Source organism: Botryllus schlosseri, chromosome 1 (assembly GCF_051294905.1).
Source record: "Botryllus schlosseri isolate E-star chromosome 1, Bs_hap1, whole genome shotgun sequence".
Taxonomy (NCBI): domain Eukaryota; kingdom Metazoa; phylum Chordata; class Ascidiacea; order Stolidobranchia; family Styelidae; genus Botryllus; species Botryllus schlosseri.
In genome coordinates this window covers 22,474,173-22,501,049 of record NC_137236.1, presented here as the reverse complement: position 1 = coordinate 22,501,049, position 26,877 = coordinate 22,474,173, and the positions used below count along the sequence as shown (strand labels likewise).

At 40.9% G+C, this 26,877-nt stretch overlaps 2 protein-coding genes and 2 non-coding genes across 6 annotated transcripts; 1 reads left to right on the top strand and 3 right to left on the bottom strand.

The window, feature by feature from the left end:
- Positions 1–300: 300 nt before the first annotated feature.
- Positions 301–1,176, bottom strand: LOC145441278 (uncharacterized). The gene has a single exon (XM_080319101.1). The coding sequence runs from the start codon at positions 1,174–1,176 to the stop codon at positions 301–303; it is 876 nt and encodes a 291-aa protein (XP_080175227.1).
- A 485-nt stretch (positions 1,177–1,661) lies between these two features.
- Trnah-gug (transfer RNA histidin (anticodon GUG)) lies at positions 1,662–1,733 on the bottom strand. Its single transcript has one exon. It is a non-coding gene; the product is annotated as a tRNA-His (tRNA).
- A 17,172-nt stretch (positions 1,734–18,905) lies between these two features.
- Positions 18,906–24,895, top strand: LOC145445166 (carbohydrate sulfotransferase 14-like). Of its 3 annotated transcripts, XM_080323327.1 has the most exons (4): positions 18,906–19,057; positions 21,272–21,526; positions 23,685–24,127; positions 24,186–24,395. In XM_080323327.1, exons 1-4 carry the CDS (start codon positions 18,962–18,964, stop codon positions 24,190–24,192), a joined length of 801 nt encoding a protein of 266 aa, XP_080179453.1. In that variant the 5' UTR covers positions 18,906–18,961; the 3' UTR covers positions 24,193–24,395. The 3 variants fall into 3 exon arrangements, with proteins under 3 accessions (XP_080179453.1, XP_080179444.1, XP_080179439.1); XM_080323318.1 differs by having other exon boundaries at positions 21,356–21,526; positions 23,685–24,895; XM_080323313.1 differs by having other exon boundaries at positions 23,685–24,895.
- A 1,910-nt stretch (positions 24,896–26,805) lies between these two features.
- On the bottom strand, positions 26,806–26,877 carry Trnah-gug (transfer RNA histidin (anticodon GUG)). The gene has a single exon. It is a non-coding gene; the product is annotated as a tRNA-His (tRNA).

Here is a 26,877-nt window from a genome sequence, read left to right as displayed (position 1 = left end):
GATCACAGCGCAGCGCGATGAGACATCTCATCGGCGAAACCCGTGACGGGCATAATAGCTGTTAAATGCAATCAGATAACGAGATCAGACAAGATTAGTGTTGATGAATTGATATTATGACCGTGAAGCGAGAGCTCCGTTTATTGCGAGCGAAGTTAGTAACTGACGAGTTAACGCATCAACATGCATGCATTGAAAAGGGACGCGGAAACATTCACAAATTGGCAATCAAATAATCACACGATCGACGAGCGCGTCTTGTAGAGCCGCTACACCATCCCCCTCCAGCGGCGGGGATCCTCAGGAACCGTAGCGAGATGGAGGATGCCTGTTGCGTTTCGATCTTCTTGCATTTTGAAGATCGCGCGGTTGCTCGATCTCACTTGGTTGCCGCGGTGGTCTGCCCCGTCTTGCAGGTTGTGCTACTTCCACTGGTTCGTTTAGATCCATATACGCCGGCTTTAGACGATCGACGGACACCACTTCTGTTCTGCCGCCCATGGATATCGTAAATGATTTCGTCGATTTCTTCAGAACCTTGTACGGTCCGTCGTAAGGTTTGGTCAACGGTGGTCGGTGTGCATCCTTTCGAATGAACACGTATGTGCATTCTTTCAAACTTCCGGGGACTGCGGTTTTTGACGTGCCGTGTCGTGACATAGGACGTGGAAGGAGATTGCGCATCTTTTCCTGTAACGTTGGCCAATCCCGATGTGCGCTTTCTCCTGAAAAAGAAACAAAATCGCCGGGAACCGTCAATGGAGCACCGTATACAAGTTCGGCCGAAGAGGCGTCCAAATCCTCTTTGGGTGTTGTGCGGATGCCTAAAAGAACCCATGGTAGCTCATCCAGCCAGTTTGGACCAGTGAGTCTTGCCATAAGGGAACTTTTCAAATGTCTATGGAAGCGTTCCACGAGGCCATTGGCTTGCGGGTGGAAACTAGTCGTTCTGTGTAGGATCACGCCTAGCAGCTGATTGAGTTGGGCCCATAAATGCGAAGTAAATTGCGGTCCTCGGTCGGAGGAAATGTGTGCTGGAATACCGAAGCGTGCCACCCAGTTGGCGATGAATGCCCTAGCGCACGTTAATGTCGTCGAGTCCTCCATTGGTATCGCCTCCGGCCAGCGAGTGAAACGATCTACTACTGTCAGCAGGTACGTTTTACCTTGTGACATTGGCAATGGTCCCACGATGTCAATGTTTACCGACTGAAAACGAGAAGTTGTGGGTGGATAATTCGCTAGCGGTGCCCGGATGTGTGTGTGTACTTTAGCGCGTTGACACGGAACACATTGTTTTGCCCATAATCCGACCTCTTTCTTCAACCCATGCCATACAAATTTTGATGCCACCAGTTTTCGTGTTGTTCTGATCGAAGGATGCGAGAGTCCGTGTACAACTTCGGGGTCACCAATGAAGCGAGAGCTCCGTTTATTGCGAGCGAAGTTAGTAACTGACGAGTTAACGCATCAACATGCATGCATTGAAAAGGGACGCGGAAACATTCACAAATTGGCAATCAAATAATCACACGATCGACGAGCGCGTCTTGTAGAGCCGCTACAACCGTAAGAAAAAAATTGTCAAAGGGAAAAGCTGATAAGAAATGTGGTGTTTGATTCGTGGAAAGTCTGCCGTGCTAAACGCAGTCGTAAAAATGTGCTGTGACCAGGATTCGAACCTGGGTTATCACGGCCACAACGTGAGGTACTAACCACTATACGATCACAGCGCGGCGCGATAGGTTATCCCATCGGCAAGGACGAAAGTGTAATTAATTACACTTGAGCGCATAGTCAGAGAACGAGATCAACGACATTCAGGAACTCCAACATCAACTAGAATCAAGTTCCGCAATGGCAAGTTTCGCCGAGAGCTACATTCATGTTAAAGTAGCCTATATCCAGGTTTACATCGTTTCTTTTATACATCGAGCTGTATCATCTCAGATTACAAACAGCGACACGGAACATTATGGCTAGACAATAGCCGCACTTCCAACACGACAGCGTGCTTCTCAGTATTTATTGGTACTAGCTACAGAGGAGGGCAAACTTTTTAGTTCGCGGGCCGCATTCAACTTTTGAATCCACTTGACAATTTCTGTATTTAAAACGAGTGAGTCATTGATTTGATGCTATAAGGTACACGCGTCAGAAACCTGGACGATAATTTATAAACTGCCCGTCCCCATTGTCAAAATTATTGATGAAAATCGGTTGTCCCAATTCTTACAACTGGATGTAAATTTGAGTATGTGAGCAGCAATCCCTTATATTTGCTGATTGTGATTTTGGTTCAACTCCAGGATACACAATGCAGACAGTATCATAACGATGGTACCTTTTGTAGGGATGGTGTAAACTTCTAAAAGGTTCAGGCTCGTGGGAACGCGAACCATTTTCATAGGTTCTGTGTGAACGCGAACGTGAACCTCGTGACGTCACGTGACGTCATATTGCTATCTTCCGTCCTACATTTCAGTGCAGTGATAGCCCGTACAGTTGTAGACGATACCTAGCGACGACTCGGGCAACATATTGCCACAATCTCGAAGGACATAGTGACGTTTTAAACGTCGCCAAATATATCAACTGGAGCAAATTTCCGTCATACGTTTCACATTTTGCTGTTTAGATATTGAAACGTATACAAAAGCATGGGCCGCGAGGTGGCGCCTTAGCCTCATCAACAGGATAAACCAAATGCTATGTTTAGAGCTGCAATTAAAACACAAATCAATTGAAAACAAACATGTTTAAAACAAGGCCCTCGTTTAAAAAATGTTTCTTTAAGTCTTTACGTCACTAATATGCAGTTGTGACGTCATAGTGGATTTTCATTGGCAATTAAAAATATAGGGTTAATGTAGCTCCTTTGACGAAATATCGGTACTATTGCTGTGGAACAGACTGTTTTGAATGTTCCAACCATCCCATATCGATATACGTGGACTCTATCGGGTGATAATTGTCTGTAGGCTCATACAAAAATTTTTTTTGAAAGTATTCACACAATTATGGCAAAATTTTTAATTTTACAACTAAAAAAACACAATTTCGATTTTTAGTACGTATTTTATCAATATCTCTACAACGTTTCTTGAGGCTTTCGCGGGCCGTAGTTTGCCTGCTCCTGAAGTTAAAAATGATAAACAAAATGGTAAGCTGCATTTGCGCATAATCCATTGAGTTTAGCAGTAACGTGTAGTGCAGTGTGTTAACTTTAAATATGTACTGATGAAGCGCGATGTGCAACACGGGCTTTATTTTTTTTCTTTTGGCTATCCGCCGAATATTTATTGCTCCTATAGAATTTCAATACAAATAATAAACATCGATTTCAAATTCGCTTACGCGCGCGATCACACAAGGGCATGAAATACATCAAGTACACGTGCACATTTCATTTTCGCATATCGCCGCGTATCTTTTCTGTTTCATCATCCTTCTCGTCTCCTCTGTTGCATCGTCAGTTTCCTTCGGTCGTTGTTGTTTCGTCCAGGTTGTTGTGTTTTCCCATCTTCTTTCCTTCTTCTTTGAACAAGAAAGCGTTACAGTATGCAATGGAATAATAGCAGTTGGCGCAGCACTCTATGCTGCTACCCTCATAGCTGTTTAGTCCTAATGTGAAACGTTTCTTTAGAGGAAGAACGCTAGGTACCACCTCACGGGATGAAATATATCTCAATCATAAACACAAAAATTACACCGTCACGAGTATAGTAAAAACATGCTGTGAACAGGATTTGAACCTGGGTTATCACGGCCACAACGTGAGGTACTAACCACTATACGATCACAGGGCAACTCGAGGGGCCATCCCACCTATGACCACAGCTGTCGAAATGATAACATTTCAAACTATAGAGTGCCAAAATTACACTTTCTGTCGATAATATATCGATGGTTATTCAAAACAATTCGATCGAGCCAATTCGAATTCGATCAGGTCTTTCCATATGACTACCCCAAATGAAATATAACTACACTGTTGTTAAAGATAACGCGTCATTCAGATCCCGGAATTTAATTGGCACCGCTCATCAACTAGTGTACACATCACCGCTATCAAAAGCATATAAGTGTGGGCTACGCAGGGTTGTAATGACTCGAGTCATGACTCGACTCGAGTCTGACTCGAGTCACGATTTTATGATGACTCGACTTGACTCGAGTCATTTTCTCAAAATGCGGAAATGACTCGACTCGACTCGAGTCAATTTGTGTATTGACTCGACTTGGACTCGAGTCATTGCGCATGACTCGAACCAAGTCATATTACTCGATACTCAGACGCCCAAGACAGACATTTCATTGTCATTTCGAAGAATAGTAAAGTAACCACACTATTAGGATTTCCTCTATTGGTACCGGTACTTGACAATACGACCAGAAACTGCTAAAATTGAGGAAAATTAGTATATTATAAATGTGAACCATCCGATATCACCAAATAGCGTTATAAAATGTGTATTTAACAAGACTCTAAACTGGAAACTGGTCAGTCAACACAATGACTTGGACTCGACTCGAGTCATAATATCATGACTCGGACTCGAGCCTCTGATCGCTGACTTGGACTCGGACTTGACTCGGTGGTGAACTGAAAATGACTCCACTTGACTCGAGTCAAAACTATAAAAGTGAGATTGACTTGTGACTCGGAGCCTTGTGACTTGGTTACAACCCTGGGGCTACATCACAAACCAAGCACATTGGAGACTGACAACTTAGGTAATTAGATCTTTGATTTACGTGGTTTGATCAATCCAGCGATTGGGAAGTCGATGATCTTCGAGCAAAAAGTAGTTTTTTTTTTATAGAATTCAGGAGAGTTACGAATCCGTGAACGTGTGCCGTAATGCGAGGATTTAGCAAAATGAATGGGATTCTACATGATTCTGCAAGATTCGGTCCCTTTCCTTCACTCTGATTCTCCGGGTGGATACTAGTTTTATAATATATTGAATACCGAAGCTTCGCATTGTTGAGGTAGTGAACGATGAGAGCCAACAGTGTTCGAGACCCTGATAAAATATATGATTGTGATCTGTGTGTATGCCGGTAGTTTTGGCACGCGCAGCCAACGAAATATCGTGCTTTGATTTTACATAGGCTTGCAGTCAGGTATGTTGTCCAGAATGAATTCAATTTCCAGCTCGTTTTCCATTAACTACATATTTTTATAGCAATATTCATGCCGGGGTGAGCTTGTGCTGGACTGGTTACTGTTTTGGCAAGGTTAGCGCACGATATCACCTCTATTGAATGCTTGAGGGTGGATGAGTTCGTCACAATTTTAGCGGCTCATCGTAAGAAAATACATATAGCTTGACGAGCATTGGTATATGGTATTCCGAAATACGTGATTGAATTATTACATGCCAACTGTTCAGAGTTCACTGCTCACACTGTTAATGCACTTGTTTTAAAGCGATGCAATCAAACCGAGTGAGTCTAGTAAAACTAGTTATCCGCAAAATGGCACAGACAACCCCAACGGAGCATACAGACATCACAATTTAGCCCTGATCATTCAATAATAACTACTATTACCATGTGATCAGTATGATTTACAGAAAACGCGACACCCTATCAAGTACGAGAGACCATGACTGTAAGCCAGTGATTCCCAACAGCGGCTCCAAGCTACCCTTCTTGCGAATCTAATTTCCTCCTGAACATTCCACAAAAACATGATAGACAATCATAGAGAGTTGTAGCTGGTTTCCATAAATAGAAGTCACCAGCTTCTGTATATCCATGCTAAAATATCGGCGATTAACTACGTCTAAGCTACTCAAGGCCGCCTCCGAAAACCGGGCGGAGAATCTATCCAGACTAGCGGCAAACGCATGGATGAAACCCAGTCACATCAGGGTATATCTTGAGTTTTTCAGTTGTTAGATCTTAATACACTGTTTCTATTGAGAGCACATGCCCATAAAATTTTAATAACATCAACATAATGGCTGGTAGTCCAGTAGAAATCGCAGCAAGTCATATATAATTCACCGTATATTCTCCAACAACCTTGCGGTTATGAAATTGTATGTATGAAGATTGAAGAGTATCAAAGAACAACATATATATATATAATTATTAGGGCAATTTTTTTTTTGACCTAAAAAACAGGAGGTTTTTGACCTAAAAAATCTAAATTTTGATCTTTTTTGACCTAAAAAAATTGAAATTTGACCAGATTTTGACCTCACGTATGCAAATTAGGTGTTTTTGCATATAATGTTAAAATTGCACTACTTATCTTCATTTCTGGTTGGAACTGTTTGTCCTTACAAAGTAGATTGGCCTGAAAAAACGTTTTTAGCTCAAAAACTGACAGATTTTTACATGAAAAACTAGTATTTTAACGAAATCTGGCCCTATGAAGAATTCCAGTAGTTACATTACGTATTCTGGTGGAAATAATTAAAATTTGTTGTAGTACAACGAAAGATCCTTTCCTAAATTCTCGGGTAGAAAGTGTCTGTCCTTACTACGTAGCTTGCCAAGAACGGAGAAAGAACGTTCAGCAGCAGCATTTGTTGGCTGACAACACTCAAGTTGTGTGCACACTGCTGGTGACAAACCGTGTTGCTTCATTCTGACAATGTTGTCTATATCACAATTTTTCAGCTTGCGCTTCTTGATATAAGAACCATGCAATGTCCAAGCAGTCTTGCTTCAGCTAGGATATTGCGGTACGTTGACCATAAAACCATGTCACTATTTGTTCCATTTGACCATTTATGATTCACAATGAGCAGACGATGGTCCGTTTACAACGGTAGGCCTATAAAGTAGGCTACAAGCTGTAAAATATCAAATGATAAGTTCACTGACAGCGCAAAATCAACGATACAAACAAAGTGCAGAGGTCAAAAAATGTTTGACTTTGTAAACAATTTTGACAAATTTTGACCTAACGCTACAATTTTGACCTAATTTTGACTTTTTTTGACATGTCAAAAAAAAATTGCCCTAATAAATATTAGGTTGCCGTAATGATACATGTTTGTTTTAATGAATAGTACTCGCCAATCTGCGTATATCAAGGATAAGATAACCGACATAGAATCTTCAGACGTATATACTATAAATGCATGGTTTTGAATGAACCGAATGGAGGTATCCTGATCAGGGTTGTCCCGTTCTAGATATCCCTGATCCTGAGGTAGATACTTAAAAATATTCGTTATAACTATTTGAATATTCGTTATAACTATTTGAATATTCTCATGAGGCACCGTGGGTACTCTGAGATTTGAAATGCTGTCCCCACACCAAAACAGGTTGGCATCGACCGCTGTAGAAAGTATTTCGCATGCAATCCGTCAATCGTCAAGCATGTTTACATTCGAACAAAACACAAGCACAATCTACTGAATAAATACTTCAGCGCTGGTGATTACCGGGCAGCAACATATGGATTTCACCTACCGACACGTGCCAGTTCCTTCTCATTGTTTTCGTCTTATTGTTTCCCGTTCATGCGTTTCTGAACGCCTACATCACAGGCCTACTCTTTCCGTAACGGACTAAGTCTAGCATTACGCAATTTACCAACGAGTCCGAATGGTTAACGGTGAACGCATGACTTGTTTATTTATTTGTATCGGCTGTCGCAGGCCATGCCATCAGAGTCTCAGGTAGAGATGTTAGGGGTGATGCCTTCGAAAATTAAGGGAATGTGATTGTACAGGGTTACATTGCACGATGTACGTCGCTCTTGCTATGCTAATTGTTCATTGTTCAAATATTCATTGTTCACTGTTCATGCCACGTGGATAAGACTATTTATTCATTAGTTTCTCGCTGATAAGCTTCGAGCGGGCCCGCGAAAGCATGTTATAATCTCGGACCTCCATAGGAAAGACGGTTGCTACTCGCAGGATGTTGGTATCGTTCGCACGTATCATATCAAACTATAAAATCTCGTGAGACGCACGCGCTTGTAACTTCGCATTTCTTGACAAGATACACTATTTCCCTCTGCAAGCTGAATTTGTATCGTGGGATACAGATGCAGGACTATTCGGCGTCCAGACATATCAACAGAGAAGGTTTGCCGGGCTATAGAGTTTGACGAATAGAAAACCTTCAGCGTTTCCGAAGGAGTTTAGAATTGGAATTATTGTTACACAGTTTTTCCAAATTACAATTGACTCAGAAATATGGCTACGCGTTTCTTCCAAATTAGATTAGAACTTTAATTATAGTTACCCATGCAGTTGTTTTTCAAATTAAATTACAATTAGAATTGCTGAATTTCCGAAAGCTTGGAAATTGAATTTAATTCCTAACCAGATGGAGTACAACAAAAAGCATGTTCAGTTTACATCAAATCAGAGTTCATCCTCCTAACCATAAGAATTGCAAATGTCCGCGCAGGCGGGGCTCGTGTCGCACGATACAGTTCTCCTGTGGCTGTTTCAGGACAACCAGATATTAAACTGTAATTAAAATTAGAGCGTAACATCATTCTACATATTAGACTAGGATTACATTACCGACATTGCATTCTTACTGAGTGTGCTCATGAAATATGAAAAAGTAAGATTGCATATCATGATATAAATGGGTCAATGCCTCACCAAGCCTGAACCTCACCGCGCGCCACACCCACAGAGAGCGGCGCGTAGATTACACAGACTGTGCAATTGTGCATGTGCACAAGCGAGCTCGCTACGGATTGATGATTATTGTCTCCATAACTAAACATCCTATTCCCAGCCACGCTGGTAAACTAATAAGCTGTAAAATAATAAGCTTTTCTATTATATAGATTAGACAAACACAATTTCAGCTATGTTTAGGGTCGACTCTTTCAATAGGCCTACTCGTTGATATTTCTGAACATTCACGAGATTAAACTATATGCCATGATCTTGAATGTTAATGTTCGATGTATCTTTGCGTACGCTTTACGGACGAATTCAAGTCACGCGTCCATTCACCATCTTAGGGCCTTATGCACCATTGTCAGCCCAGAACTGATCGTGACCTGCGTTACCGTGATCAATGATCAAGATCATTGTTGATCGCTTTGCACCATTGTCGCGCATGAAATGTTCAAATGATCTCGCTCCGAAAGTTCATCTGCTCAATTTTAACCCTGCATCGCAACTCTCAACTAATTTCTGATTGTTACGAAGGTTAAAGACAATGGCTAGCATGATTACGACACACAGGCTGTGGGCTGCTATATTAAAAACAAAATCGCAAAAGTTTATGCTTTGCTGGACAGCAAGACTTCAGCTCGTTATTTGGTACGGCTTTGTGCCATCTAGAAAAACCTACCACTCCTCGATTTATCCATAGTCGAAGATGTCGCGACGACTTGCGCAAACATATATTTCGATGTCTGGATCGGGGAGAATTTATCAATAGATTAATAACCCCATAGGTTAGTAATCTATAATTTATCAGTACTTTCAATCTCAACCGATACACTAGAATTGCACGACTTGTCCAAAATGTCATCATCGTCGAATGGGTTGTCGTTCTGTTCAATTTCAGACTGCATTATTCCATAAGTCTTGTCAAAGGCTCCTCTGAAGATGTCGGTCTGCCGCCTCCAGATAGAGCTTGGTATAATGCCGTCTTTCCGTGCATTTACTCTTTCTCCGCTCCTTAATACTATGCCAAAGCTATCAACAAGAGACGCCAATATATATTTTTCCATTGGACGAAAGTTTTTCGATCCTGTCATATCGGGCTATATTGAATATATATCCTAAACCTGCTAACTGAAAGGATTAGGGATATATAAATCATCGGTTCTGTTGTACCCTACCGGTAGTCAATGCATATATTATGCCGACATATTTGAATCACATTCGGCATTACACCGCTTCCGAATTACACATACCTATATCATATTCTTCACCAGAACGCATTAAATCGTTTTATACATCAATTACTTGTCGGCCTGACCATTTCCGCCGCGAGCAAATGCGAGATTTTAACAATTTTTCGCGTTGACCTTGGTTTGAACCACCGACTGTGGCGGTTCAAATATCACCCAAAAACGAGAGAACTTGAACTTTGTTTACCTCTCGTAAGACAATGGTGCAAGCCGATCAGGCGATTTTGATCATTGTCAAGGTTCAACTCTCTCTGTGTATAAGGCACTTACTCTCCTCTCTTCCATGCGTCCTCGTCTGTGTCTATTACTGTCGATTTTATAAGCTCGACTTCGCTTGATCCATCTGGGTTTTTCGCACGACACCGCGTATGCAAGATGAGGAGCTAAGATTAACCTTTGACACACAGAAATTAGCATAGCCAAAGCTCGAACCAGCAACCATTAGTGTCGTGACGGTCTTGCTTAGCACATTGCGCCATTCCCCTTCCCAGTAACGTGATGTAATTTGACAACAGGTGTAAGTTGGGACACGCAAAAGATGCGTGATGACCGTGTAGCATATAATTACTGAAGGCAGACTCTCCATTCGAATGTTTTAGGCTCACATCATTGGTAAGAGTTGATCCGAATGTGTGTACTACATTTGGGATAGTGGGCTCAAAGGTATCGACTGATATAAGCCTGTAAAGAAGTTTACTTCATTATGAGGCGATATCGTGAAATGAAATATGTTTATTATTTCATTCGAACTGAGATCTGCTATGGAGGCAACCTAAACGTCAAGTAGCTGATAGATATGGTAGGGATTTACATCCAGAGGGGGTCAAAGAAGTTATTGTTGGCAGTGGAAGATTTGAAGAGTTCAGAAGCAAGCAGTGCCAAAGAGTAGATATGAGTGAATCAATCAGAATTCAATCATAAGCATGAATGGTAAATGTATGTACACCAAGCGTGTCTCTTCACCCCTACTTTTTCGAGCGCTATCTATGTTGAATTGTTGAGAAACGCTTTTTCCCCGTTGAATTTAGTTACAAACAATACAATGTATATACATATTGACGGTGTAGCTATATCGGATCACCATTGGGGCCTATCGTATCTTAGCTAATATATGTGTGGGGCTCTATGAACAGCTCTTCTCCTCTTGCAGTAAACCGGCCTTATACCATCGCTACGTCGATGACACGTTCGTGATTTTCGGTAATTAATCTAATTGTGACAGTTTCGTATACAATTTGAACAAATTGCGCCCGGCATTGCAATTCACGTCGGAAAAGGAAGTTAACAACTGCCTGGCATTCCTTGACGTTCTAGTTCTAGTGGAAAAGGGAGCCGGTGAATTCCTGACCTCTGTTTATAGGAAGCCTACGTTCTCAACCCAGGTCACAACCTTCGATGGAACTGTTTCAGTTCAAAAGGTCGTAAAATGAATTTGAACGGCACTTAGGTCCGTCAGCCGCTAGTGAGTTGCTCTGAGGATAAATTTAATTCAGAACTTGAATACATCCGCAAAATTTTCTTTGAAAACGGATACCCGGAGTATATCATCAAGCGCATAATAAATCAAGGGTTACGTCATCGGAATGATACCAAACAACAAGAATCTTCAGAGGAAGTTTCTCGCGAAAGCAGGGATCTATACATCTATCTACCTTGGATTAGCCCGGTTCCATATCCATTTGAGAAACAGCCAACTTCAGCCGTCCCTAATTGTTATCCAATGGTAAAGAGTCTAGGGATGGTGTGAACGTGAGGTTCACGTTCGCGTTCTGTGTGTGAACCTCGGAAATTGAAAGGTTCACGTTCACAAACGAACCTTGGTAGGTTCTGCACTGTGAACCTTTTTCATTTATTACAATTTTCACGTAATTATAGCATCTTTGGTTGAAATTTATTACATTTCAACTGCGGGTCACTATATGCATGGCGATGGCAGCATAAAAAATCAACAATAAAAGAGCATGCACCTTGACAACCTGAAAATTTTTATCTGCTTTGTTACAAAAGTTTGCTCAAATTATCCAGCTTTCTCTTTTTGAATATTTATTGACTCTCTGCTGTGAGCTTGACCCGCAATCACACAGCATCAAGAACGACAAAGGTCTACGCTACATGTAGGTAGTTAGCGAATGATGCTTATTTAACCAATCAATGAAATGGATATCGCTGTCTGATGTAAAAAATCTATCAAGCGTACTGGGTCCATCTCGATTTCATTTGTTTATTGTACCATAAGAACTAAATCCACGAGATTGGCGTATTCGCTATACTGCTGTATAACTTGTGAATGGGGTAACACCCGTTTCACACTCTGCTCAATATCAGCGTAGCAACACTCAGACGACGAATGCATTGTCCGGTCTGGCCTAGACCGTTCGAGTGTAGCTTATATTCCCTTGTAAGCCCTCGTCAAAATTGTTGGCAAAGCCACGGAAGATATTGATTATCATGGAATTATAATATTATTTGACTGTTCCAGTTGATGCATTTGGCGATGTGTAAAAAGACAGTATGTACTTCAGCATTGTGGCATTATGTGGCCCGAGACTTCGCTACAGGTATCGTGTATATAAATATATATTATTATTATTATTATTGGTACAACACAGTGGCACTTATCGCTTTTTCAAGCTATGTGCTGCCACGATATGAATTGTGATAATGTTCATAGTGTCTTTGTCTTTCGTAATCTTGGGGACGGCTTTCATTCTCTTCTCCCGGTCAATCCTCAGTCGCCCTCACTAGCACGCGCCCCCAGCGTTGTCTCAGCTGCCGACTTGTAGCACGGCTCACTTCCGGTCAGGGCTTTTCAACGCACTACCGTAGCAGTGGGATGACGAGCCCAGAGAAACCTCCGACACGTAGATGTTGGTCAGAACCGGGATTCGACACCCCATCCATTGGCGTCGTGACTGCAGTGCGTAACCAACTGCGCCAATCGCTTCCCGTATAAATGTATATCTTTTCACTGAAATGTAGGGCTGGAATTAGCAGTATGACGTCATGAGGTTCACGTTCGTGTTCACACAGAACCTATCAAAAAGGTTCGCGTTCACACAGAACCTATCAAAAAGGTTCGCGTTCACACGAACCTGAACCTTTCAGAGGTTCACACCAGACATGGGGTGATTACTTCATGAATGTAATCGATTGCGATTACGATTACTTCCGAATGACGCGATTACGATTACGATTACGATTACAGCAAAATCAGGAAGTAGTCGATTACGATTACGATTACATTGGAAAAGTAATCACGATTACTCACGATTACATCTATTTTGCATTTTAGAAGTTATATTGGAAGACAACATATGGATTGCGCTGAAAGGCCAAAACTTTCTTTAAAAAATATGCGTCTTTTGCTTGTTGCGTCATAATGTACCCATTGCCTATTTTTATAGAGGACGATTTACCGCACCCAACCAATTGCATTCTTGCCAGGTCCATGACTGCCGCATCCTAAATTTCCCAATAGCGTTGGGAGCGAGCTCGGAGGGGACTCAAGAGTATTTCGTAAACCAACATAAATTATAGAGTATTCTCGAAAGATTTATTTAACTTGAAAATTCTCTCTAGATAAGCTTGATGTTGGAATGCATACGTCTCCCCCTCAACTAAAAATCATACATAATCTATATTAGGCATGCATTTAAAACTAATGGTGGTTTAAAACACATTATTTATAACTTGTTTGAAGCAGTGTTTTAAACAAAGGCTTAAAAAAAAACTAAATTGTGTTTTTTAAGTTGTAAAATTATGCCATAATTGTTTAAATGCTTTCCACAATTACCACCCGATTTGGCCGACGTACATCGATATGAGATATGGTTGGAACCCCTCGAAATAGTCGGTTCAACAGTTATAGTACTGATATTTCGTCAAAGGAGCTATATTTAACCTATATTTTCAATTGTCAATGTCAATCCACATTGGTGACGTCAAGGCTTGAAAAAAAAAAAAAACATGTTTTAAACAAGGGCATGTTGTAAACGTGCTCGCTTTAAATTTATTTTTGTTTCAAATGAAACCCTAATTTATAGCTATAGGCATTTAGGTTCCAGTCAATACCGTCCCAAGCCACACCAAAAGACATATGCAATTTCGACCAACACACGACTTCACGAAGTGTGCTACTAAAGAAAGTCCTTGGCCGAAACATAGGGTATGGTTCCATTGTCAATAGCCGCGCTGGGTGGGCGTGACTAATAGTCCAGTCCTTCCAATCCGAGCCCACAATGCAAATGCCACCCGGACACCCACAGAGGATTAAAGACATCACAATTTGTGTGTGCGTCTCACGAAAGTTTTTCTTTTAGTCTGCTACGTTAGAGATACAACAATATCTTTTGATTATATAACATACCGGAAATCACGAATTAACAACATACACTAAAGTAATTATAACAAGATAACAGACGTTATAATTATGAATTACATGCCCCCAGCTCTACAGGTAAATCTGACCATCGGGGGCAGAGAGAGAGGAATAATATCAATATAAAATTAATAATAATGTAATGCGATTACCAATATTATTCACGAAATTCAGTCTTCAACTTGAAATTATCACCCTATGGGGGCCAAAGACTAACGTTTGGACTGGGGGACGAATAGCTGTTTTGGTCCTGATTCTAGCTACAACCCACGCTAACATGATATATAAGCCCATGGCTATGGCGGCAGGTCCCAATGTTGAGTAAAGAATTATGAAATAACGATTAGCGAATGTTTCGAGTAGAGTCATATGAGAATAAGATGAAGAGAACATAACATTCTGCCTTCAACTTAATACAGATAATGTACTGCAAGCTGCCGCTACGAAAAACGGCACGGTTGTGATATATATAAAAAACTGTTGATTGCTTCGTTGTGGAAACCGTAATGTTATATTAGACTAGTACTAAATTTCAAATCTCTGTCCGGTGTACTTACGTACTACATAGGCCTACTGCTCGCCAAGCAGCAACGGTCAAACTGCGTTTGCATAACCAACCATCAATACACAAGTTACTTGGCAGAGTGGTGATTATTGTCCTGCTCCGGGGTACTGGCGTGTGGAACGGGTTGATAACCTGATATACAGCACGGCGGGTGTTCTTACAATCGCACGAATGCACGTGACGTACATCGAATATCTATTTACTGTGGATACTTCTTACGCAATAACTAGCAAAGCTAATAGGCTATACCTCTGACGTAATAATGAGCAATGGCATTTAAAAATCAGACGTTAGTGTTATCATGAACCAGGTATAAGACATCTTCCTTGTTCGCGAATGTTCAGTTTATGACATAGTCCTTGTACAAATAAAAAGTAATCGTTCTTTCACAAAGAAATCGATTAGATATGGGAAGTAGTCGATTACGATTACGATTACTTCGGATTTTTTTCGAATGTAATCGATTGCGATTACGATTACTTGAAGATGCTGTAATCGTCGTAATCGATTACGATTACTAATCGCGATTACCCCATGTCTGGTTCACACCATCCCTAGTAAAGACCAATGTTGTCTTTACTAAGTTGCCAGTGTTTCCAGCAACCCGAAAGAACGCTCTCCCGGCATCAAAACAAAGTAACGTAATTTATCAATTCAAGTGCCACTGTAATCGTCGGTACGTAGGGATAACTTCCAAACGGTTGCAGGAACGTATTGAAGATCACATTCCACCGTCTATCAAATCGAACATTTCCAAGTAACAGCTAAGTAATCCGTTTGCTCTCGAAGACAACCAGGCTACCGGTCCAAAGTCTTCCATCGGTGATCATTTGCTGGAAAAACTAACGTGCGCTGTCAATTATAATGAGGACATGTTCTCTATAGTGGGACAGGGTCGTAATTTATTCCATTTATCTGTTCTTCAGTCCACCATCGTCATTATGCGTCAACCTAGTATATGCCAACAGAAAGAATTCACGTATCATTGATAAATCGCACACTAACTTGTTTCGTTTCGTTCTCTCCGTGCCTGCGCTATAGTTCTCTCGTTTTTTGGAATTTTGTATTTTACCGTGTGTGACGTCATAATTAGTAACGCTTATTGTTGTTGGACATAGTTTTCTGAATGCTCGCATCGTTGGTGACGGTATCCCCTGAGGAGTGTCAGCCGAAAAGCTTCGCGAATAAATAAGAATATATTATGAGGTTCTGTACTCCAAAGCGTCTCTTTGCGTATTTCCGGAAAATACTCCATTGTCCTGTACCATTTTAGGACAAACTAGAAAGTTAAATTAGAATTGAAGTTTCACTAATTATTTTACTAAATATATTACATTTCACTAATTATACTAGAATTCGATTACCTATAGTTGTACAGTACTAGTTTGCACCCCGGTAGTGTTCTGATAGCAAATCGACAAATTAGACTCCATTTCAGTATGTCTTTGTGGTGACACTATTGTTAACCAGCTGTCGGGCGTTTATCTGTTAGTTAACGGTATCATAACACTGTAAGCCAGGGGCGGGCAACTTCTACAGTCGGCGGGCCGGATATAGGAAAATTAAGTACTTCTAATCTACTTTGCGAAATGTTTCTATGCTCTAATTATAATTCTTGTCTAATTTGCGATTTGTTGTTGTGTTCTAATTCCAATTCTAATCTAATTTGCGAAATATTCCTATGCTCTAATTTTTATTCTAATCTAATTTATTGTTTTCCTGAAACATGCCGGTTTTCCGCGGCATTTTGCAGCGAGTTAACAAGAACATCCCTCTCGCAAAGGGAATCTAGTGACAAGTCGCCATCGCATTATTTACACCGTATGCGATCATAATAGTAGGTATTTTGCGACGAATGATAGCCATATTGGCATTGTAGTCTGCAAACATCATTCTAGTTTCGATCACAAACAGTACAACAGCGAAGAAAAAAAGTGCAATGACAAGTTTGTTCACTTTCATGCCCTCAACTACACCAACAAAGAAGAGGGTGGTTACTTCAAATCTAACCAAAGAAAATATATTGGAGGATGAGGTGGAAAGATATTTCGCAGCAGAGAGTGTGATCATGGAGTGTGTTGTTTTGAGTTACTGGAAAAGAGAAAAAAATTTTCCTCATCTCAAGGCTGCTGCTGTTCGAGAACTCGTAGGCATGACCATAGGCCGTTTTCTAAGCGTCTCGGTCTTGGCAGTGTCCGAGCTATCGCACGTCAAGGAAATATGCTTGTTCATATCAGCTGATTCTCAATCTATGGAATGCTGTTGCCATCGCCGAAGCCATTTCAGCTAGTGATGAATAGTGTTATTGGGCACAGGCAAATAGCTTTTTTGAAACAACAACAATAATTTGAAAATGAAATCAATTTCATCTTTTCAAAATCTTTTATTTCGCGTTCTTCCGAAATCACGAATCAGATCGCCGACCGCAAAATATGACCTCGTGGGCCGCATGTTGATGACCCCTGGTATACAGAGCAAAAAGAACCAAGCTTGGTGTACAGACGTTAACCATAACCATTGTCATGGTTATGTGAATGCACTCTGACGTGATATGAACTGAACTTTTGGCTCTATTCATTTCTCATTCATAATTTCATTCAATTTTCAGGTTTTTGCGATTTCAGTAATTCTAATCCTAATTCTAATTTAATTTGGAAAAAAAATGTGTAGCTCTAATTCGAATTTTAATCTAATTTGGAAAAAAATGTGTAGCTCTAATTCGAATTTTAATCTAATTTGGAAAAAATGTGTAGCTCTAATTCTAATTCTAATCTAAGTTGGAAAAGCTGTAATTTTCTAGTTGTCCAAGTCTGTGCTACAAGTCGACGGCTACGTTATCAAAAGTAAGAAATATCAGCCTGGTGTAAATGACTATTGTAGTCGATAAAAATCATGATTACCACAGACGACATTAGGGTTGAGTGCATCGTAAATGCCGATAATGCATATTTTATCGCTTCGACGAACTTACGCGTAAGGTCCACTCTCGCAACGCTGCGTATACAAAACACGTATATAACGATTAGGGCAATTTTGTGCAACTTCTGTAACTTTTTTTACGGCATCCTACAGCTCCCTAGATATTTAGAAACTGTACTATGATGTTTTAAGCTGTTTGGAAGGATTTTCTAGTGCAACTTTTTGTAACTTTTCTCTATTTTTCATACCAATTTTTACTGCAACTTTGATCAAATATTGCGTCAAAATGTAAAGGAGTGATTTAAAAACTTGCTATAAACTATTTCTAGTATGGTTCTATTCTCTTTGATTTGCATAACAAAGAGCTATATGAAGGGTTAGCTGCATATCACTGTGTTATCTATGACACAATGGCTTGCAAGTAAGAACTTCAACTATACCCCATCCAAGCACGACCGTGTCCGAACAATGTGTAAATAGCTCGCTTTATTAATACTCTCGTTTAAATTTGAGGTATATTTTCCCATTTCACGAACGCCCAGGCGGGACCGCCGAAAATTACAATTTCGCTAGGTCACCTTATTCAGGCTATATGTTTTGTTAAAGTCGCCAAGAGTGTGTTTCTCTGCAACGCCTTGGGTCTAGTTTGCAGGAGATTTTGGGTGTGGTATTTGACTTGATTTAGAGGAGGGGTTTGTAGCTATGCTGTTTGACTTGTTTGGGGAAATTATTCCCGCATTGCGTAATTTTCCCGCTATGTGCCGGTAAAAATATACTTTTGGGCGGTTTCGCCAGACCTTGCGTTAAATGGCCATAAAGTAAGAAATTTGACAGTTCTGCAGGAACAAAGTTATACAACGGAACCTTTCGGGTATCTCATACCCCAATAATTCAACAAAAATTATAAATACAACTTTTTACAGCAACTTTTGGTAAAAATAAATGCAACTTATCGCGATTTTAGTGCAACAAAAACTTGCCCTAATAATAACATACAGTCACTAAAATTTGACGTATATATAGGCGAGTATAGTGGGGAATCTCGGCAGACTGGGGCCGCCGGCCACATTATCATGTAAGACGGAAAACTCTCCGCGGTCGGACAAAATCCCTTCGCGGGCCGGATCCGGCCCGCGGGCCGTATGTTGCCCGCCCCTGCTGTAAGCGAACGATTTGTGTTTACGTATTGCAGATAATTCAAGATTTAAGCGACTTTATCGCCAGCGATATGCCGGCGATAGGGAATAGTCCTAGAACGAGACATATGTTTATACTATTTGGCGCGGTTATTGTATTCTACATATTGATCAATGGCAGACATTTGGTAAGTATATCTAACCCTACCTGTAGCACTAACCACAATAAAGGCTAACCTGAATCCTAACGTAAATCAATCCTAACGTCACTCTAAACCAGTGGTTCCCAAACTTTTACGGTGTGAGGGCCAAATTTAGAATTTCAGAGTACGGTCGGGGCCGCACGAATACTACGGCTATGAAACGGACCCAAACAGTCATCGTGGCTATTTCGGAGTAGTTTTATTGCCCTGGCGAGATTTCAAAACTGTTCACTGTTTACCGCTACTTATCTGCTGCATTGATTGTCCGTTGAGTGAATCAGCTTTCCTGGCCTAAACGCGCGAAGCGTGAGAAATTTCTTTAGTTTCATGACTGAATCGGTCAATATGATCGGTAATTGCATGTATTGCTATCAATGTTCATTCTGTCTCTGTTCACGTAAACTGATTTACCGGTAGAGCTGAGTGAGGTGTTTGAAAAGGTATTGGCCCCCTTAATAGTAATTAAACATCTCCGGCGGTATACCCGTTGGCAGGAACGTAACAGCACTTCGTCAGGACTACAGGCTCCCATAGGGTGATAAACTGACCCCACATCACGTTGTTCGCTTTTGCCACGAAATTAAAGTTGTACTGTTTATAGTGAGACAGCGCGACGCGCGAATATTTCGATAATTCATGATAAAATCGGTGAATAAGATGATCGGGAATTGCATGGTTGTCCTCTTTGCCAACGTAATCAGATATACCGGTAGAGCTGAGTGAGAAGTGTCTTTGAAACTGCAGACCCCGTGAAATTAAACATCTTCGGGCGGGCGGACCCCTAGGTATGACTTCTTTACATGGTGTTATTTCGTTACCTCCTGTCTGCCATATCAAAAAATGTAGAATTGCCTAAACCTACTAAACTGAAAGATCACACGATTTCAGATTGGCATTTCTTCACTGGCATATATTTTTCTTTCCTGTGGGGTGGTATTTGTCTTGGGAGGTTCAGATTGCCAAGACAAGAACATTCGGCGCCAGTCATTTAGGCGCCTATATGGACAATTAAACCTATACGTATTTTGTATCTAAAACGAATTTTTTGGTATTTCAAAGTTTTTGGTCAGCAAAAAAGCAGTCCTTTACGGCCAAGGCTTTCTCGCTGCCGATCGTTCTGGCACACTTCTTGGAGTCACATGCTACATGGCCTAAAACTTTATATGTGTTGGTGAGTTGTGGTGCGGTCATGGCCAACGCTGCAATTCTGTAATTAAAAACTACAGAGGCCAAGCCAAGCAAGATGATGAGTATGTTATAAATATAAATTTTATTTTTTGTCATAAATCGATTTCCTAATATGTTTTTGGGGGCCGCAAGAAGGCCATCTGGGGGCCGCATGCGGCCCTCGGGGCTGCACTTGGGAATCACTGCTCTAACCCTCACCGTAACGCCGTCGTTCTTAACCGGGGCTCACTTATGAGTTACGCAGGGTTGAAGACTGAGTCATACAGCTGAAGTCACACTGATACGCAGTAAATAGTTGCTTTGTATTAAAACCATGTTTGAATGCTTTTTTTCCTTCTTTTGACACTGTCGTTGATGCACAGTTTGTTCTTTTGAAGCGGTATTTGAAAATAATTTATTTCGTATACAACGTGGTCACAGTTAGACCAGAGTCTGCTTTTCGAAATTATATGATTTGAATTAACTTAAATTCAGAATGAGTAAGAAGTATGCAACAAAATAACAAGTTAAGTTCATATCAAATTCTTTTCACAAGTATGAGAGTGGGATATGTTAGTACACCAAGCTCGGCTGGTTTAGCACCACGCAGTTCTCCAGGAGCATTTTCACGATAACAAGAAATTATAGCAGAGAAAGATTCCACAGGTCAGATTAAAATTAGGATAATGACATTTCGCTCTAATTAGCGTAATCGTGGCATATTTCTGTGGTCGATGTTTGTTTTTGTGACTCAGAGAAAATTTGGGATTCACCCAAATGGGCAAGGATAGCACAAGGGTTTCCCAAGTTGAGCCGATTACTAAACCGGACTTTATCGCTTACCGCTACCATTGACTGACTCAGTAACATTATTGGCTGCCTATCATGAGACTCGCTGTTTCACACTACCTATTTGAATGACGTACTGTTTTGAAACTGCATATTTTGAGTACCCCTATAATTTGACCCTCTCTGTTTTGACTTCTCTTCGGTAGTCAGTACCGAACACCTTTCCTATTCCATTCTTTGCAGCTTGTCTGTTATCCAACAAGCTCGCCGGCACCTGTAGTGAGGGGAGCGCTGGAACGTATAAAATCGACGACGCCTTTCACACAGGACGATATTCGCCCAACTGCAGATGAAGGCAGGTTTAACGAAGTACAAAATCGGCGTCGGTCGCTGCTTCGGGAAGAATGTAAGCGTCACAATTTGGGAACCATCAGTGACGAATTTGACGTGACAAGGCTGCATCGGCAGGTCAAACTGCTGTACTCGGATAATCATAAGGTGAATGACATCTATCGCAATTCTGTAATCTGACATCTTCATGCATTGCATAGGAATAAAAATGTGGCTGTATTACTGAAATTTGAAAAAAATACTCAAATCCCGACATTTTCCTCCGGGGGCAGGTTGCCCCCCGGATTATGTATGTGATTAACAGTTCTACTGTGAATAAAGAATATAATAATGCACATGGAGACACGACAGAATCGGCCACAACATTCATCTTGAATTATGCAATCATTTCAACATTACTATCTCGACAAGGAAAATTGGTAGGATTACAGTCCAGTACCACTGACAGAAAACGACCACGTGAAAATTCTGTGGGATGTACCAATCATAACTGACCGCGAAATAGGGAGCAACCGTACGGACATGATAATCAAACTAAAGACGGAAAGAGAATGCTTATTCATTGAACTTGCCGTGCAAGCTGTTCAAAACATTCAACAAAAGGAATCAGAAAAACGTGAACCTCACTTTCACACCATCCCTAATGCAGATCTCAAAATAGACTGTGAAAAATGTGTCGGTACAAAACAAACATTGTACCGATAGTCACTCGCGTTACAGGGGTCGCAAGCAAATGATTCATGAGACAAATCCAACAGATTCCGAGAAACGTTCGATTCGACATGATCCAAAGGATCACAGTATTGGGCACTGCGCATATTCCTAGGAACACCTTGAATGCGCCACTGGAATAAATACCACTTGTACTCGAAAATCACAGCATAATATCTGTAACTGCAATTCATCATTTACAATCATCTCTACTTCTGCAATTCTTAATCTGCCGCAATTCTGTAATCACTTCCTGTATTGCAAAGGAATACCAATTTGACTCTATTACTGAAATTTAAAAAGTTACCTCAATCTCTCCAGTTCCTTAATGGGAAAATTGCTTCCCGAATTACGTGTTTATTTACAAGTTTTATTGCGAATAAATATTATAAAGATATTATTTAATATTCTGGATTTCGAGTGCGACAATAAAATTCAATTTATATCAATTCATAAATGTAATAGTTGTTTCGGTTGAACAACGATATCAAAGGTGAGACTTGTCTCGTCTCTGTGATACTTGGAGTGTCAAAAATGTCCAAAATTCAAGAGCATCACCAGGCGAATACCAATAAATATTGAAAGTTTCAAAATCTTGATTCACTTATTTTCCTGGCGAATGGCGAGGCACTGCCTGAACATCCGAACCTATCCCTATCTCGTTGTCCCTGGAACTGACTCACCGAGCCATGGGTATGAGCAGTGGTGGCTTTTGGGGTAGGCGAGGTAGGCGGTCGCCTAGGGCCCCCCTGGTTGATTTACGCGCTTTCGAGCCCCCCCTCCTCGGTTCACGCGCTTTTCCCAACTATTTCTCTGGTTTACGCGCTTTTTTTTCAAGTATTACCATTTTCTGAATAACCGCGGAATCCTTGTATCCATAAAGAATATGGTATTGTGCCGTAAAGACAAATCATCAATTCTCATTTTTTAGTAATCATTTTATGAATAACCACAAAAATCCATGCACCAATGTAGAATATGGTACCGTAAGCAGTAGTCGATCATTAAATTTCTGCACTAGTTGCAAGAGCTCACTTTGATTTGATGATCTCCATCCATTTTGCCATTAGCTAAAGGCCTTAGCTACATCCCATAATTTTTTTAAATAGGTAGGTCTCGAAACGCGCTATAGTTCGCTTGAGTCACTTGTTTTCGAATATGCCAAGTCGTTTATTGTACTGTGGCATGACATTATTTTATATGCTGAAAGCTTTATCATGAAGTACAGACAATGCACTACCGGAACAGTGTATAGGGCCTACGAGGTGCAGAACAATAAAAGTATCATCAAGAGTTAGTGAGGGGGGTCTGGGTTGCGATAATTTAGATAGGGAGGGGCCCCCCGGAAGTATCGCCCAGGGCCCCCCAATCGTAAGGCCACCACTGGGTATGAGCGTACGACCAAAACAGATGCCGGAGCCTAGGAATTTCGTTGAGTCGTGAAATATATGAATCTTTTTGCGTTTGCTTATGTGTAACATGTTGGATCACTATCTCTGGTGATTTCACAGGGTGACTTCTGTGCCTTTACCGCATTCAACGTCTATGACAGAACATTAGCTGGTTGAAACTTAACGAGTCATTCTCTCTACAGTTCATTCTCTGCGAGATACCTAAGTGTGCGAGTTCGAGTATGAAGAAAGTACTCGTTGCAGCCGAAAAGCTGGTGAATACATCAAGCCTGGCCAAAGTCGAATCGGGATTCGCTGTCCAATTAACCAACGCTAAATTAAATCTGAGAAAGCTGCGGAACTCAAAAGAAATATCTAAAAAGTTAAAGACTTACAAAAGACTCATCATTGTCCGCGATCCTCTTTACAGACTTTTGTCCGCCTACAGGTCCAAACTCGAAAGAGAATATTCTTGGAATAGAGAATATAAAAATATATCACGGATGATTCATACGATCATATCAGGCGACAGCCGGCGTGACATATCGGCGACGTTCGGTGAATTTTTGCGGTACGCAGCCATGGATAAAAGGCGTGATCGTCATTGGAGTTTATACCAAGACCTGTGTCTACCGTGCACGATACGGTATGACTTTATCTTACATGTCGAAACCATCAACGACGACATGGCTGCGTTCATGAAGCTTGTGAACATGGAGAACATTGCTTTTCCTGCAAATTACGCGTCGTCAAGGCAAACAGACCAGGAGAAAGTGAATGGCTACTTAGCGTCAGTTTCTACCAAAACTATCGAAGACATATACAAACGTTATCGACTAGATTTCGAATTATTTGGTTTTAGAAAACCATCGATACTTTGATATATATATACAATAATGCATACACACATATATATTATTTCTATGAATTTACCCCGTAATAGTGATTGACGTGTTAAAGGCTGTACGATGAATAACACATATGTAGTACGCGGGCGTAGCCAGAAACCAGGTTTTGGGTCGGGCAAATATATAGGATGAGTTTGAGACCACAAAGTGTTTGTTCCATGAAGGGCCATAACATCCATTTGTTAACCAACAATAAACGATCGCATTGTAACCAAATATGGTGATTAATACAATCTTTCTACAGGGAATTCCACCACTAATACTCTTTGTACAAACGAATCAGTGAGACCCACACAGGCACACACACGCGGCATGTCTTTCTATATGGAAGCCAAGTCCGATTTTACGCCGATTCACAGCAAACGCGAGACTAAGCTGTTCATGACTATTGGGTAACTGCGCACCAACATCGCTAATAATATTGTCATTAAAATGAGTGCGTATCTGTTTACTAATCGTGCCAAGCGCGAATATTTTTCAAAGTGAATAAATGAATATGGGCAATAGTATTGGAATTGGAATATACTGCATATGCGTGAACAAATTTACCGGCAGACCTGATGATATGGAGTCTTCGATACAATAGCATCTCAATTAGGGATAATAAAAAATATGCTGTGACCATGATTCGAACCTGGGTTATCACGGCCACAACGTGAGGTACTAACCACTATACGATCACAGCGCAACCAGATGGGCCACCCAGCCGAGGAATGGGTTACCCGAGAAATCGACGATAACACAAATTCAACGACATGAGAGTTTATTTGAAAATCAAGGAGTTAATCGGCAATACAAAAATTCACTTTCATTGAGCAGATTTATATTTAAGAAATTTCCGATGAAAACCATATTTTGGACAACTGACCATAAAGTAGGCCTACTCCACGGTTTCAGGGTAGCGGCAGTATCTACAACAATGAGATTCCACTATTCCAAGTTTGAACAATTGTGCGTTTAATCGGCGATGTCCAGATTTCAATTAGAAATCAATTCGCAACATTGTTTATGTCGAACGGTGTGAAAAGTTACTCAACCCATCAATGTACCGGACATTGTACAAGTTATTTCGAAGCCTTCGATTGAATACTTATATATACACAAGCGTTCGCAATCACACTCGAATCAATGTATCTGCTCTCGAGCGCAAGTACAACAGCATAAGTTCAAGACACTTGAGTCGCCATTGTTCAATTATCAATCGATCAGCAGTAAATACAAGCGAACGCAAGTCTCTATCAAGTATAACGGACCATGACTGTAGAGCACTATCTTGCTGGCAAGTGGCAATCCTTAAGTCGCCGAGCATGCCCACGTTTTAAGACAAAATACATGCAGATTCTATTGAATGAATATGAGTCTGCGGTCGAGATTACCGGACCTCGACATGATATATCGACTTCGCCTACCGACTCAGTCGGTTTCTTTCCATATTGCTTGACATATTTATGTTAGCATCTGGTGCTTTTCACTCGGTTTGCACTGTTTATTGGGTATGGCTTTTATTTGCATGTTCCTTCATATCTATATCTGCAGATAGAGGTGGATGTTTGATTGACAGACTATTCCAAATGGTTTCAAATACGCCTTGTCTTTCTAGTTTGCCCCGCGTAGCAATCTAATCGTGCTTTGAACGAGTGAACTTATATTATATTAGGGTTTTTTAATAAGATTTGTCGTCTTTTGTCAATAAATGGAAAGTGTCCTCGGATGACGCCGGAATGTCCTCTTTTGGGGGAATTTGTCCTCGTTATCTAGATAAAGTATTGAAACGCGATCAAAAACTCGACTATGACGCGGCGAACATCAGTGGTGCCAAGACAAACAACGAAAAATACGACGGGAGGGGTAATATGGGAGATGATATGGAAAAGATAACGTTTTTTAGTCAACACCGCTGAACTGGGGTAGAGTCGGGTAATTCAGGAGTCGAGTTGAAAAGATGACCATTTTTTCACGCAACACAGTGCTATTGGTCGAATAATTTCTAAAATCACCAGTTTTCTTTTTCCAGTATACCAGAGCTTTCAGAATTTTTGAAAAGTCTCGTTATTTTCGGATCCCAAAATGTGGTAAACCTACTCATAAATGCCTGGCCGCAGCAATTTTTTCTTACATTTCTTTGTATTGTTGGTATTGCTATGCAGTTTGCACGGACACAATATACACGATGAGGCTATATGGAGAAATGGGCATATATGGGGCACCTTAATAGAATACCTCTTTTTCTATCGTTGCGAAATGTAGGGCGTCACACAAAATGCTTCCAACCAAGTTGCTAGGCATATGTCTCGTTCCTCTACGTAGCCTTATATCCGGCCAGGCAATAACGAGCGTCAGAGTAATTCAATGTCGATTGGAATGCGTGATATAGCCTGCAGACGTTGATTATAACATGAGCGAAAACAGTAAAACGTGCTGTGACCAGGATTCGAACCTGGGTTATCACGGCCACAACGTGAGGTACTAACCACTATACGATCACAGC

What these genes read in the sequence shown, in the direction of transcription:
- LOC145441278 (XM_080319101.1), bottom strand. Translation starts at nt 1,176, where the DNA reads ATGTCACAAGGTAAAACGTACCTGCTGACAGTAGTAGATCGTTTCACT.
- LOC145445166 (XM_080323313.1), top strand. Translation starts at nt 18,962, where the DNA reads ATGCCGGCGATAGGGAATAGTCCTAGAACGAGACATATGTTTATACTA. An exon ending in TGATCAATGGCAGACATTTG is followed by an intron (nt 19,058 to 21,271) that starts GTAAGTATATCT and finishes CATTCTTTGCAG; the next exon opens with CTTGTCTGTTATCCAACAAG. An exon ending in TGTACTCGGATAATCATAAG is followed by an intron (nt 21,527 to 23,684) that starts GTGAATGACATC and finishes TTCTCTCTACAG; the next exon opens with TTCATTCTCTGCGAGATACC.